This window comes from Octodon degus, unplaced genomic scaffold (assembly GCF_000260255.1).
Source record: "Octodon degus isolate 3935 unplaced genomic scaffold, OctDeg1.0 scaffold00203, whole genome shotgun sequence".
Taxonomy (NCBI): Eukaryota; Metazoa; Chordata; class Mammalia; order Rodentia; family Octodontidae; genus Octodon; species Octodon degus.
The window spans coordinates 931,259-946,891 of record NW_004524779.1 but is presented as its reverse complement, the minus strand read 5'-3'; the positions used below and the strand labels follow the sequence as shown (position 1 = coordinate 946,891).

At 41.7% G+C, this 15,633-nt stretch overlaps 2 protein-coding genes across 4 annotated transcripts in view; one reads left to right on the top strand and one right to left on the bottom strand.

The window, feature by feature from the left end:
• Positions 1 to 7,454: 7,454 nt before the first annotated feature.
• Cep19 (centrosomal protein 19) lies at positions 7,455 to 13,901 on the bottom strand. 3 transcript variants are annotated; one of them, XM_004644543.3, is made up of 3 exons: positions 13,814 to 13,901; positions 10,276 to 10,475; positions 7,455 to 8,817 (listed from the first exon to the last, which is right to left on the bottom strand). In XM_004644543.3, exons 2-3 carry the CDS (start codon positions 10,400 to 10,402, stop codon positions 8,459 to 8,461), a joined length of 486 nt encoding a protein of 161 aa, XP_004644600.1. In that variant the 5' UTR covers positions 10,403 to 10,475; positions 13,814 to 13,901; the 3' UTR covers positions 7,455 to 8,458. The 3 variants fall into 3 exon arrangements, with proteins under 3 accessions (XP_004644600.1, XP_023560547.1, XP_023560548.1); XM_023704779.1 differs by having other exon boundaries at positions 10,276 to 10,472; XM_023704780.1 differs by having other exon boundaries at positions 13,820 to 13,901.
• Positions 10,685 to 15,633, top strand: part of Pigx (phosphatidylinositol glycan anchor biosynthesis class X) — a 31,554-nt gene continuing 26,605 nt past the window's right edge. The window contains exons 1-2 of the mRNA XM_023704764.1: positions 10,685 to 10,706; positions 14,077 to 14,322. Coding sequence (XP_023560532.1) covers positions 10,685 to 10,706; positions 14,077 to 14,322 — 268 coding nt within the window. The remainder of the gene's footprint in view (positions 10,707 to 14,076; positions 14,323 to 15,633) is intronic.

The following is a 15,633-nucleotide window of genomic DNA, read 5'->3' as shown; positions in this document are numbered from 1 at the left end:
GTTTCTGCATTTTTTTAGGTCTTGCCTTCTCCTTAGTCTTCCCTGTGTTGGTGTGTACTAGGACCTCTCAAACAGTAACAGAGGGCTGGAGAGATGGCTCAGTGGTCTAAAGCACCTACTTGAAACAAGCTTGGCAAAGCACAGGGACCTCGGTTCGATCCCCAGCACCACATGCCAGCCAGACCCGCCCCCTGGTGGGCTGAGCTGGCCACACACACACACAATAAATAAATGTAATAAATAAAAAAATAAATAAATATTAAAAAAAAAAAACAGTAACAGAGGGTAGGATTGAGAAATGTAACATGCTGGTACAGTTGGTTATAATTTCAGGGTATGGAATGCTTAGAGGAAAGCAATGGGAAAAGAAGAAAAGAAAGGCAGGAAAGTAGTTTTTGATAAAATGAAGTCAGATAATTAAAGATTTTATTTTTATTTTCTGGATCTCATTTTTTTTTAATTTTTAAAAAAATTTTGTTTATTTATGTGTGTGTGTGTGTGTGTGTGTGTGTGTGTGTGGCCAGCTCAGCCCACCAGGGGGTGGGGCTGGCTGGCATGTGGTGCTGGGGAATTAGAACCACGGTCCCTGTGCTTTGCTAAATTTGTTCTAAGTAGGTGCTTTAGACCACTGAGCCATCTCACCAGCCCTTGGCTCTCATTTTTAAAAAATTTAAATTCATTTTTAAACTGATACATATAAACATTAGATACTAGGATTTTATAATAGGGCCTAGATATAGCCATTCAATTACTATGGCTCATTATTAAAAATAATTATTTTTTAAAATATATTTGGTGCAGGGTCTCACTACATAGCTCAGATTTGTAGTGATCCTCCTGTTTTTAGCCTCCCCAGTGCTGGGATTACAGGCGTGGGCCATCACATCCTTTTTTTTTTTTTTTTTAAAGAGTCTTGCTGGGGCTGGTGAGATGACTCGGTGGTCTGGAGCACCTACTTAGAACAAGTTTAGCAGAGCACAGAGACCGCGGTTCAATCCCCCAGCACCACATGCCAGCCCGCCCCACCCCCTGGTGGGCTGAGCTGGCCACACACACACACACACACACACACACAAATAAATAAAATTTTAAAAAATAAATAAATAAAGAGTCTTGCTATGGCCCTAGCCTTTCAAGGTCAGTGAAGACTCGGGACATAAGAGAACCTGTACTGTAACAACATGTAACTCAGTTGTGCTCCAAATTTTCTGATCAAGAAGATTATGGAGCCACAGAGAAATGTGTTTGATGATCTAAAGTGAGCCTGGGGAGAGTCACATGGAGAGAAAAAACATTTTCTCAAGCTTTCACAGAGAGCAAATTGGTCAGGCAATGGCCGTGACTCATCCTCATGTCTGACACTGACAAAAGGATGTACAAAAGGTGGTACAGGGCTACAGGATAAATCCTGAGAGTACTTGGCTGACCTTATCAGATGCAAAAGTTACAATTCTGGGTATATAGGTCTTGCTTTATCTTGGTCTTAACCATCCAGCAGAAAAGTATAAAAATGAGGTATATAAAGTAAAGCCATATTAATACGATGAGCTGTAAAAGGCTCAAGTCAATAACTTCTGAGGATAACCCACTAATATTATAGACTGCTAGACTGTGTTAGATTGTTTAGTTGAATTCAAACACCTATAGTATTTAGATGCCAATAGAATATTCACCTTTGAAAAAAAAATTTAAAAAAACAAGATACAAAGGAAAGATCATTTTGTTTTTATATATACAAAATAGTTAGGATAAATTTACAGCTACTTTCGCTTAACTCAATGAGAAGAAAGAGGTGTACTAACAGTGTTTGGACAGAATATCCTGTCTGCTCCTTCTACTATGGATAACCACTAAGAAGATAACAATGTACAGTGTATTGACTATCAAAACTGTCCTATTAATCAACTGTGAAACTGTCTCATTCATATTTATTTCTCAAAAAAAATAAATATATAAAAAAAAGAAAGCAGCACGTTAAAAAAAAAAAAATAGAGTCTTGCTATTTAGGTCAGGCTGGTCTTGGGCTCACTTTGAGCCCAGGCTGTTCTCAAACTCACAATAATCCTCCTGCCTCAGTCTCCCAAGTGCAGGATTACAGGCATGAACAACCATGCTCAGCTAAATTTCTTGATAGAAAAACTATCTAGTACCTAGCACATGATGGGGGAGAGGGACAGTGTAATTGAGAACTGTTTAATAGAAGTAAGGACAGATTCCTTGGCTCTGATTAAAACTGCTTTCTAAGTAGAGGCCTAGAGTAATCTTGCTGCCTCAACTCTTGATGGCTGCAACAAATAAGGTCAAGGGAATGAGCAAGGACCCTGATTTAAAGAAGTGAATCATTGAAAAAACGTTATAGCCATGAAATCTAAAAAAATGAAATAAAATGAGACAAAACAAACAAAAAAAAAAAACTGAAACCACCAAAATTCTTTTGTAGAGACAGAATCTCTTGCTATGTAGTCCAGGTTGGTCTTGAGCTTTCCACGATCCTCCCACCTCCACTTCCTAAGTGCTAGGATCACAGGCGTGCACCATCATGCCCAGCGACAAAACTAAAAGTGTCCAGCTTTTTTAACTACCAATACTCTCATCTTGTAAACTTAGCCAGAGGAAGGAAGTTCTCTCATTAATTTTTAAGGGAGATGGGAATCATTTTTAGATGGCAACCTCTGGATTCTCAATTTTTGTTTGACCCTTACAATCCTGTCTTCATCTACAGTGAATGCATATAGCCCCAGCCTTCCATGGGAGAAAGGTCCTCTGCTTCCGTTGCATTGCCACCCAACTCCTTACTCTTTCCTCTCTTGCTGCCCCTGTCTCATTTCAAACCGGTGGCTCTGCCCAGTCTAATACAGAGACTGAAATCTTTTTGTCTTGTGTTTCCCTTTCTCTTTAAAATGTTCCTTTCTAAACATCCTGGGGAGTTTCCACAAGGTAAATACTCAAACAAAAGTTTATCACAGCCTAGGGAGTGGTTCAGAGAGAAAATGCTTGCCTAGAAAGCATGGGACTTTTTATAAATTTTTTAAAATTTGTTTTTATTTATTTTGAGACAGAGTCTTAATATTTACCTCAGACAAAAAATTAATATTTAGCTCAGGCTGCCCTTGAACTCAATATGTAGCCCATACTGGCATTGAACGCATGGCAATTCTCCTGCCTTAGCCTTCTGAAAAATTTCAAAAAAAATTTTTTTTGAAACACAGTCTTGCTAAATTGCCCAGGCTGGACTTGAGTTCACAATCCCTCTGCTTCAGCCACCCAGAATTCTGGGATTACATGTTTTGCACCACTATACCCAGCTTCCGGTCTTTTTCAGTCCCCACCTCAGGTGGTTTCAAGAAGGTTCTACACAGACCTGTGGTTAACCAATGGTTAGTAGACATTGATTCTGTTCTCTGTTTCCTACTTTGAAAGTTTTTTGAAGACCTCAATAAACACCATAAAATCCACCTGTTTTTAAGTGACCAATAGTTTTTTTAGTGAATTTACAGAATTGTACAGACATCACCCAATCTGGTTTTAATTCTTTAATTCTTTTTTATTTATTTTTTATTTATTTATTTATTTGTGTGTGTGTGTGTGTGTGTGTGTGTGTGTGTGTGTGTGGCCAGCTCAGCCCACCAGGGGGCGGGGCTGGCTGGCATGTGGTGCTGGGGGATTGAACCGTGGTCCCTGTGCTTTGCTAAGCTTGTTCTAAGTAGGCGCTTTAGACCACTGAGCCATCTCACCAGCCCCAACAAATGAGCTAAGGCCAGGCCCCCCTAATCTGGTTTTAGACTATCTCTCCTAAATATCAAACAAAAATTTATCACGGCCTTGGGAGTGGGACAGTTGGTCATTTCCTAAATATCTCTCATACGGATTTGCTGTCAATTCTTACCCACAGCCCCTGCTACTAGTCTGCTTCCTGTCTTCATGGAATTGCTTTAAAAAATCAAAATTCAGCTGGGCATGGTGGTGCTACCGAGGCAGTTTAAGGGCAGCCTCTGGTACATAGCAAGACCGCGCCTCTGCCTCTGCCTCTGTCTCTGTCTCTGCTCTGTCTCTCTCTGTCTCTGTGTCTCTGTGTCTCTGTGTCTCTGTCTCACACACACACACACACACACACACACAAGCACACACAAATTCATATAAATGAATCATGTATTACATAATATGTACTTTTCTGTGTCTGGCTTTTCTTTTTTTTTTTTATAATCTCTTACGAATAGTTACATTTTATTCCTCCTTTCACCAGTTGATGGGCATTAGATTGTTTTCATTTTTTTTTTTTTGGCAGCTTTATTTCAAAGTTAGTTCTCATCCACATTCACTGTCTGGAGATTTCTGAATGTAGGAACAGGGACGTAGGTTACCAAAGTATATAGCTTGTTTGGTGAATCTTCATCCTCGTTCCATTCCTAGACAACTGTACCCAGATATGATATGGGACATTCCCTATTCCTTTGGCCCAGACAGCTTTGCTGAGCCTGGTATTGATGTGCACGTCTGGAGTCCCCATCTCCTTCATGGCACACTTCCAGATCTCCTTAAGTGCCCAAGGGGTGCACTTGTGAATGTTGATTGTGTATTTTCACATCACTACTTTTTTTTTTTTTTTTTTGGCTGAACCGGGAATTGAACTCAGACCCTTGCGCTTGCCAGAGAAGCACTTATTCTACTAAGCCATCTCCCCAGCCCCCTCATTTTCACTTTTTAAGTATATGAAAAGTGCTGTTCCGAGCATTCACTTACGAGTCTTTGTGAAGACACATGTTTTCATTTCTCTTATGCAGATTTCTATAGGTAGAATTGCTAGTACTTTTTCTCTTTCCTTCTTTCTTTTTCTTTTTGAAAAAGGTGTTGTTATGCGGGTCAGGTTAGCCTTCAATCCACTGTGTAACCCAGGCTGGCCTCAAACTCACAGCAGTCCTCCTGCCTCAGCCTCCCAAGTGCCAGAATTACAGATGTGTGCCACCATGGCTGGCAGGATAGCTAGTATTGTAAGTTTGTGCATAACTTTTAAGAAACTGCCAGTTTTCTGAGGTTGCTGTAACATTTTACATCATCACCAGCAATGGGTGAGTGTTCTGGCATCTCTATACCTCATCAACACTTGCCTGGTCTTTTTCATCATAGATGTTCTAGTGGGCATTAAATAATCTTGTAGTTTCAACTTGCCTTTCCCTAATAGCTGATGATGTTGACTATCTACTCAATTGCTTATTAAAAGCACATCTTGGGACTGGTGAGATGGCTCAGTGGTCTAAGGCACCTACTTAGAACAAGCTTAGCAAAGCACAGGGACCGCAGTTCGGTCCCCCAGCACCACATGCCAGCCAGCCCCGCCCCCTGGTGGGCTGAGCTGGACACACACACACACACACACACACACACACACACAAATAAATTTTTTTTTAAAAAACACATCTTTGGTTTTTCTTTTTCTTTTTTCATTTTATGTATTTGGTACAGGGTCTCACTACGTAGCTTGGATTTGTAGTGATCCTCCTGTTTTCAGCCTGCCCAGTGCTGGGATTACAGGCGTGTGCTACCATACCCAGACTTGGTAGCTGGCTCAGCGCACCTCCGAGGCAGGATCAAATCCTGGTCTCTGTGCTTGCCAAAGCAGGCACTTAGTCTGCTGAGTTATCTCGCTGGCCTTGTTTGTTTTTTGAGACAGTTTTGCTGTATAGTTTCAGGCTGGCTTTGAACTCCCTATGTAACCCAAGGTGGCCTTAAATTCTCAGCAATCCTGCTGTCTCAGCCTCCTGAGTGCTGGGATTATAGGCATGTGCCAACATTCCCAACTTCCCATGACACATCTTCAGTAGAATGTTTATGTAAATCTTTTGCAGTTTTTTGGAGAGAGGTTCTCATAATGTAGTTAAGGCTAGCCTTGAACTCACAGCATTCCTCCTGCTTCAGCCTCCCAAATGCTGGGACTACAGGCAATGCTCTACCACATCTGGCTCAAATTGAGCTCTTTCATCCCCATCTCCCCACCCCCATACACATACACTACTGGCAACTGAACCTAGTCCAACAGACTGAGGCTAGACCACAGCCAAACTGAACTTTCAGGGTAGGCCTTGAATTACTGTGCTTCATAGGCTGAGCAAGAATTTCGAGAACTAAACTCCATCCAGCCAGATCATCTCTAATGGGTGTATGTTATGAGATGTTTCTAACATCCAAATGAACAAAACTTCGGTAATTGTATTAGATACACTGACCCTCAAAAGTCAGATGTTTTCCTGGTTTGTTTGTTTATGTATTTATCTTCTGAGTTGGGATCTCAGTATGCAGTTCAGGCTGTCCTTAAACCCATTCACTATAGAATCTAGCCTGGCTTTGAACTGACAGTGATCCTCCTGCTTCGTTGTCCTGAGTGCTAGGATTACAGGTGTGTGTGCCATCACAGAGGCTGTTTTCTTGTACTATGGAAGGTTCTTGCATATGTTTAAACTATTGGATATGCTGCTATTTCCCCAAACCCTAAAATAGTACAGGTTTAGGGTACCATACGTGCTCATTAAGGATGCATAATGACGCCTTTAATCCTAGCACTCAAGAGGCTGAGCAGCAGGTCTCTGCAAGTTTGAAACTAACATGGGCTACAAAGTGAGCTCAAGGCAAGCCCAAACTACATAGTGAGGCCCTGTCTCAAAAAGACAAAAAAAAAAAAGTATGCATAATGAATGAATGAAACTTTATCAGGTCAACAACTTCTGGCATTGCCAGTCAAGTGGAAGACCCAATACTGTTATGGACTACTGGACTATTTTGCAATATTTTGCTGAGTTCACACACCTATAATATTTAAATGATGGAACTAAACAAAAAAAGGGGATACAGATGAATGACCATTTTGTATCTGTGTATTCAAAATGGTTAGGATAGATATATAGCTACATTCTCTTAATTCAAGGAATAGAGGGATTTGGTCTAATAGTGTTTGTAAATAGGATATCATGTCTGCATCTTGTACAACAAATAACCACTAGGAAGACAGTATGCAATGTGTTAATTATTGGAACTGTCCTACCAATTTGATTTGAAAATGTCTTATTGCTATTTCTCAATAAGATTATGAAAAAAAAGAAACTCTATGGAGAATAACTTAATAACAGCTATGTAGAGTGAACACAGATAGATATCCTTATCGATGTGCAAAATAGAACATACAAAGTTACTGGCTATAATATTTTTTGCAACAGTGACAGGAAAAAATTATCAAAGTTCAGCTTTTAAAATTAATCACCTACATCTACACAATGATGTAAGATTCTGTGTAGATATGAAAGGATCTCTCAATCTGAAAATTCTTTTGCTGCCTTTGGCAAATATGTATGAGACATGAGTGTCTGAAGGTCCTGGCAGTATCACTACATAAATGATCCATTTTAGGCAAGTGTTTAATGCTGAAGAGAATAAAGATAAAGAGAAATAAACACTTATTTCTGCAGTTTTATTTAATGAATGTTAATTTCCTTGTAGAAAACATAGGATTTCTTCCAATGACATAACATGGTAGTAAGGACAAATGTATCTGTGCACAAATAGCTTAAACAGAGATCCTTTCTCGCTCTCTTATTTTTGGTACTAGGAATTGAACTCAGGACCTTGCACTTGCCAGGCAAGTGCTGTGCTGCTGAGCTACAGCCCCAGCCCAGATTCTCTCTTTGTACCTCCAAATTTCATGCATAAACTGGCTGTACTATTGTGGATGAACTACGGGTGGATTTCCCATTTGGCAGTGAAACTAACCTCTCATCTACGGGAAGAGGTCCCAGGCTTCGGAACGTCGCTAGTGTGCACTGCCTGATGCCAAGGGGTGATACTCCCCTGCTGTTCACGAGTATCTACTGGTAGATGCAGGGCGCATCGCAGGAGTCTCTTCCACACCAGTGTTAAACACACATAAAAGTGTTAAATACAAATAAAGACATATACACAGGATAACTCTCCGTCAAACTATAATTTACCCACTGTTCACCAAAAAGAATTTCTATTTTTTGTCATTTTACCATTTTTCCTCTTTTTCTAATTGCTCCCATGTGGAATCCTACCCAAGCTTTTTGCTAAATACTACCATTGCAGGGCCAAGCAAAACCCCACCCCATCTTGCACTTAAAAAGAAGACTTCCCTATTTTACTCTATAGGAACCTAAGCTCTGATCATCTTTGGCTTTTATCAAGCATCTTTCTCTAGTCTTTTTTGCTGCTTAGAAGTACTAATTAGCTTTGCACAAGTTTTCTGCATTATCTTCCATCAGTCTGCAAACTCCTGGCTGGTAGATTCCTATACTGTTATTCCTGTATTTTTTATGCACCTACATAGTAGGTATAAATGTCTTGGTTTTAAGATCCAACCTATACATTTAGGGTTCTTTATGCATTTTTCTAGATTCAGTCTATTTTGTTTGTAAAAACATGGACATTCTGCTGGCCCAGGAAGCTGTGTGTGGCATCAGAACTCATCAGCTGACTCTGTGTCCCAGCCGCAGGACTGCAGTTCATCCTGTACAAACTCAACCTCGATGTCATAAACAAAATCTGGATCATCCTTCTTCTTCTGATTTTTCTCAAAGAGTTCATCCATGATGCTCTTCCTCTTGGCAAGCTCCTTGTCGTCTAATTTGTTCATGTCTTCTTCAGGATTGATGGTTGTCTCCTGCTGAATTTGCTCCATTGTTGCTGCTAGACTCTGTCCACACAAGTGACCTCGTAAAAGAGCAAACAACTTCTCTAGCTGCTTTGGGGATACCTGCTCCAGGTAACTCTTGTGGCGTGGATTATTCTTCAATTGCTCAGCAGCTCTGGTGCAATCTAAGAAGGAAGAAAAAAAATACTTGTCCATTGGATATATGGTATTGACCACAGTTACTATGCCATGATCTACTATGAAGGCCAGAACAGAACCAAAAGTTTCAAGCTCTGAAATCATGTCTCTGTGGTGACAGCCAAGTGGGTAAATGGCTTTATTGGGATAAATTATTTTATAGAACTATTCCCTGTAACAATTGAACTTGAGTATAGACGTAGAAGGGTGCATATGTTTTTTACTTCTCTAACTTAAAATCACTTGTCTGAGAATTTAACAAGACATTATAGCTTTAGACAGCAGTAGTGGTATTACTAAAATATCAAGACTATAAAATTAGGGCAACCCATGTGGGACCCCTCCCATCTCTCAGGAGCTATTGCTACTCCCCATTCCTATTTTCCTTTTTTGTATTTTAAGAAAGGTTCTACAGGGTGTTCAGGGTCTCACTACTAGATCGTGAGTGATTTGACTTGTAATGATTTGCCTGTTTATAGCCTCCTAAGAGCTGGGATTACAGGTGTGCGCCACCACGCCCAGTCTCAATTGCCATCTCAGTGTGCCCTGGGGGTGAGGGGCAGGCACAGCAGGCCCTGGGGTCGAACCTCCAGCCCCTGCACCTGCTTGCAGACACTTTAATCTGCTGAGCTATCTGGCCATAAAAATTTCCTTTTTTTTTTTTTTGGCGGAACCAGGGCTTGAACTCAGGCCCTTGCGCTTGACAGGGAAGCGCTTATTCCACTGAGCTATCTCCCTGGCCCCAAAATTTCCTATTCTTAAAAAAAAAAAAAAAAAAAAAAAAAAAAGATTATAAATCTAAAAATTTAGAGGTAGAGACAGGAATTAATATGACTGAATAGTGCTGTCTCATTTAATCTAAAACACTCTTCAGAGGACTACATTATCAAACTGGACAAAAATGATCTTTTTTTTTTTTTTAATGTATTTAGTACAGGAACTACAGGGTCTCACTACACAGATCGGACTTGTAGTGATCCTTCCTCTTTTTTAGCCTCCCAAGCGCTGGGATTACAGGCACACACCACCATGCCCAGTCTCAACTGCTGTCTCAGCACACCCTGAGGGCAGGGCTGGCATGGCAGGCTAAGAATTGAACCCCTGGCCCCTGCATCTGCTGAGCTATCTGGTTGGCCCTCCATTACGGTTTTTTTGTTTTTTTTTTTGGTACTGGGAATCGAACTCAGGACCTTGTGCTTGCCACACAGGCACTTGTGCTACTGAGCTATATCACCGGCACTCCATTACCTTTTGTATCTGAGGAAACTGAAGGTCATTAATAGTAAACAATTTGGCAAGGCCAGGCTTCTTGTCCCTGACAAGAGTCATGATTTGATCCTGAGTCTGTAGGCTCTGAAGGCCATGTCACTACATTGCAGGAGACGGTGCCTATTAGGTGATTCAGAGAATATTTGGACTAAGAGGCAAGATAAAACATGGGGTACCTGAGAACTTGGAAAAGTTTCGGACTGGCATGATGCGCTGGCGATTCTTTCCCTTGATTTCATTCTCATAAATTAAAATAATAGCTGGAGGCTGGAATCTAATTCCACATTTCTTGGCAGTGCACATTGTTCTCACATGTATTTCAGGACAAATCAGAGGAAACCTGATGCAAATTTGTCACCTGCATAGTAATTTCCTGCTGAAGAAAAAAGAAACCAAAACAAAACAAAAAAAACGCTTGTCGTACCTAGGTACTGGGCAAATCGCTTTGTCTCTACTCTTCCTCCCCAGCAGGGCTGGCTGTGGTCTAGTTCTAGAAATGCAGGCTTGGCCTGGGAAGCACAACATTCGGAGGCCTGGAGGTTAACCTCACTTGGTTGGATCTTTCAGACTGTGGTTCCTTGAAGGATGTTGGGTTGTTTGTTCATGGGTAAGCCTGGCAGTGCGATTCTAATTTTAGCATAGTTGCTGCCAAAGTGAGCACTGTGCAATTCAGTTTGTATTCGGTGCACTGTTTAGTGTATTGCACGCATACTGAAGACTGTGTGTGAGCCGCTGAGTTAGCCCAAGGACTGATGTATGGCATCTTTTCTTTCTTTCTTTCTTTCTTTCTTTCTTTCTTTCTTTCTTTCTTTCTTTCTTTCTTTCTTTCTTTCTTTTTTTTTTTCTGGGGATTGAACTCAGCACCTTGTGCTTGCCAGGCAGGCGCTTGAGCCGCTGAGCTATCTCCCCAGCTTGGCATCCTTTTCTATTTACCAACTAATGAAGTATGTATTAAATGTCCTGGTCTGTATCAAAGTACTGTGGGTTTTTATAATCTTAAATATTTTCTCCTGAGAGGTTCATCACATCAGATATGTCTCCCTTGTATTTTCTCAATTAGTTTACTCAATAAGGTTTTTTTTATCATTACTTGTTTATATAAACATCTATCTTCCCTTCTAGCCTATATGCTCCTTCTAGTTTATATAGGGAGTATATCTATTTTTTTCACCACAACCTCTCAGCAAAGTATGTGGAATATAGTATTGCACATACTTGCTTAAGGCTATATTATTATATAAGACATGGTACCTGTATATCGCCTAAGTATTTACAGTCTAGAAATCTAATCCAAGTTACAGACCTGATCTAGGAAGGGTGGCATATTCCATTAATCTATGTTATTTGGAAGGCTGAAGAAGGAGGATTTAAGGCAGATTCAGGGCCAGCCTGTGACTCTGGTTAAAATAGAATGAAAAAAAAATCAAAACAAACAAACAAACAAACAAATAGAATGAAAAGAAAAACCAATAGAATGAAAGGGCTAGGGTTGTAGCTCAGTGGCAGAGTTCTTGCCTGGAATACAAGAGGACTCGGGTTTAATCCTTATTATTGGTGTAATGTCAGGGCAGAAGCAGATCTGATAAGAGAATCAACCTGTCTGTGCAAGACAGTAAAGCTTACATTTTACCTACATTTTGTTACAACTTACTTGTCTCACTATAAGATATTTTTCCAGTTATAAGAAACACTGCATTTATAGATTATATACTTTCTATTTCTCTTTCCTTCCCCACCCTCAGAGCCAGACTACATTCAATTTAGGAACTGTTTTTGATGTGGTTGTGATAGGCTCAGGAAGATCTGCTAATGTGAAAAATTTTTGGCATAGGGTGGTATCACTGTCGCCCTAGTTTTGCCGCCTTGTTGGATAATCACTACAGGAACACAGTTTTAAAAAAAATTAGCTGGACATGCTGGCATATACCTGTAATCCCAGCACTCTGGAGATTGAGGCAAGAAGATTGCCATGAGTTTGAGGCCAGCCTGGGCTACATATTGAGTTAAAGATGGTCTCAACTACATAGCAAGACCCTGTTTCAAAAACTAAGACAAAGGGCCTGGGAGATGGCTCAGTGGAATAAGCGCTTCCCTGGCAAGCGCAAGGGCCTGAGTTCAATCCCCAGTTCCACCAAACAAAAACAAAAAAAAACAACTAAAACAAAACAAGATCTAGTGGGTTTCTAACTGGTGGTCAACATACTATATCCGCTGAATTAAACTAGTGTGGTACAGGGTGCAGGAGGCCCACCTGAGGATTGTTGCCAGCAGCATAAAAGGCAGAACAGGAGGAGCTGCCAGAATGCTGTTAGGAATGCTGTTCCAAGAAGCTGTTGGAGCTGTTGGAAGCTGCTAGTTCTGTTGGGCTGCTAGTTCATTGGTTTTCCTAATGGGAACCTGGCTTTCCTCATTGCTGGAGGAGCTTGGGACCTCACTGTTGTTGAAGATAGCTGTGGTACTTTGGGGGGAGCTCTGGTGCTTACCTTGAATGCTGCTTCCTAGCTCCAGTTCAGGTCCCTCAGCCTGCTAGCACAGACCCCTCATCCCGCTGGGACAGACTTCCTAGCTTCCACCACTGACCTTTGGGCCTTTCTGCATGAGACTCTGTTGTGGGCTCGAGGCCTCTGGTCAGACTTGTGGGAGGCACTGTTAGGAGCTCTAGGCTCTTAGCTGGATTCTTTACTGTTTAGTGTGTGGACAGGTTTCCTGTACTTGTTGTATATAATTCTTTAGATGATTCATTATAAAATATTATAAAATGTGTCCTGTATTATATTGTTTCCCTTGCAAAAAACCCCAAACCATGACATAAGACAAAACAAAAAAATGGCAGTAATTTACACAAGCATTAGGGAAAACTTGGGGAACGGGTAAAAGAAAATATCACCCAGTCTTTTTTCCTAGGCATATAGTTTAATTTTTAAATTAAACTATAATATAATAGAGTATATGTATATCATTCATACTATATCCTGACTTATAAGTTAGCCTATATGATTTAATCATTTAAAATATTTTATTAATATACAATTTTAATCTGATTGCCAAATAGTTTTTTTTTCTTCTTTTTTACATAAATTTAATACAGGGTCTACAGGGTCTCACTACACAGATCAGACTTGTAATGATCCTTCTTGTTTTTCAGCCTCCCAAGCTCTGGTATTACAGGCACATGCCACCACGCCCAGTCTCAATCGAACCCCTATAATGTTTTTTATACCCTAGATGATTTTTCTACATATTTTTTAACTTCTATTTTTACTGAAGTTGTGTTTGTACTCTGTTTAGAAAATCATTCATTGAGATTGTAAAAACAACAACAGCAACTACTACCACTACTACTATTATTGTCCTCTGTCCTATCCCTCTCTTTAGGCAATCAGTTTCAATCCCTTTAGGCACCCCATCCAATTTATCTTCCTATTTCTTAATGACATGCTTACACTGCTATTTTCAGTTTGAGATAGAAACACTCTCTCTTCTGAGACATTCACCCTAGATATGCTCCAATCTGCACTGCGTGCCCGCTAGGCCTGCTTACAAAGTCCATCCAGTTCAGGACCAGGGACGGCACAGTTAACCTAACTGTTCCCGGAGGTGAATACCGTCCTGCCCAGCGACCAGAGAGACTCAAGATCTCTGTCACTGTTTTCGTTCCGACAGCATCTAATGAGTACAGATTTCGTCCCCACCGTTCAGGAATAACTTTCTTACCCTTACACAAATAAAGTGCATCTTCCGCAGGCCAACGTCTAAACATCCAAGAACACAGAGGAGCTCTTAGGTTGACTCTGACGCCACGGTGGGGTGGAGCACAGGCAGTGGAGGAGGAAGAGGTCGCCTGGATAGCTGCAAACCCTTCTCCAGCACCACTAGGGCCGGCTCAGTTACAGAGGGGCGTGCCGCGCTGTTCCCATAGCAACACCCCGGAAGTGCGTCACGTCGCTCGCGCCTCTGATCGGCACGAGCGGACTGAGGGGCTGGAGCTGTGGAAAAAGCAGGGCCGTGGCACGACCTGGGTCCTAAGTCCGTGCGAGCTCGCTCTCGGGGTGGCGCGGGGCTAGGCAGGCTCCCTCTTGCGTCACAGCTTGTCCCGCACGCCCTTTGTGGGCGTCCAGTCTCCGGCGTCCTGGCGGCCCTGGCCTTGGCCGGGCTGCTCGTCGCGGCGGCTGGGCTCCGAGGCGCGCTCACCGCGGGCTTCAGCGACGCCCCTTCGAGCTCCGGTAAGGGGCGGGGCCGCCCCACTCTGGTGTCCTGTGCCGGGCGCGGGGGCTTCGGGGCCGCTTCCGGGACCTGGCCCGAGAGGGAGGAGGTGCGGAGCCCGGCCGTGAGCTTCCGCTCCCACCTAGTGTTCTAGCTCTGCTGCCGGGGTGCAGAGTTCTGCAGCCCAGAAGCGTCCAGTTTGCTCAGGCGATGCGTGATCACCAAGGGCCCCCTAAAGCCTCCGAGCTCCTAGGCAGGGACTCCCCTCCAAAAAACAGGAGAGATTCGGGGTGCGTGTGGACGTGTGCAAAAATAGGTTTGGGTGCGAGTCGATTACACGTATTTAGGTCCGAGTCCGCGGACCTAGCCCTGAGCTAGAGGTGCTGTAAGGGAGACACATGCGAGAGTAAAGTGTTTGCTAGGGGAAGGACTCAGCCTAACCCGGTGAGTTTTTCATCTGTCAGACCTAAGAACTTACCACTAGTATCTGTACAAGCGCGCGGTTCTGCCTGTATTTTACTTATTAGATGTCCTGGGTTTTGTTTGTTTTTTGAGACTGGGTTTTACCATGCAGCTCAGGCTGGCCTTGAACTGACGTTGTAGCCCAGGCTGGTACAAATTCACTGCATTTCTCTTGCCTCAGCCTCCCGAATGCAGGAATCACAGGCGTGTGCCACCATGCCTGGCTGAGATTTATTAACATAGAATTATGATGAGGCCAAGAATTTTTAAAGCACCTGGGCTTGGCGTCTCTAAACACTTTAACAGCATTGGCATTTTATGATTACAGAGGTTTCCTTTTTCAGAGGCGGTTCAGATCACCACAACCAAATAGAGTAATAAAATTTAAGGGGGGAAAAAAACTTCAAAAGTGAGCTCAGATACAACAAATTCTTTTTCAGAATGAATTCATGATTTGCCTTGAAAATCATGAATACATAGTGTTTGCTGTATTTGCAGCTAGCTTTTCCACCACCCCAAGATAAATGAGTTACTATACTAGAGTACATCCTAGTAGAAATTAGGCCTGCTAACTTTTTTTTTTTTAATTGATCTTACAGGGTTTTTTTGTCTTTCTTTTTTTATATTTTTTTTATTAAGAAATAAATATGAATGAGACAGTATCACAACTGATTAATAGGACAGTTTTGATAGTCAATACACTGTACATTGTTATCTTCTTAGTGGTTATCCATAGTACAAGAAGCAGACAGGATTTTCTGTCCACACACTGTTAGTACACCTCTTTCTTCTCATTGAGTTAAGCGAAAGTAGCTGTAAATTTATCCTATTTTGTATGTATAAATACAAAATGATCTTTCCTTTGTATC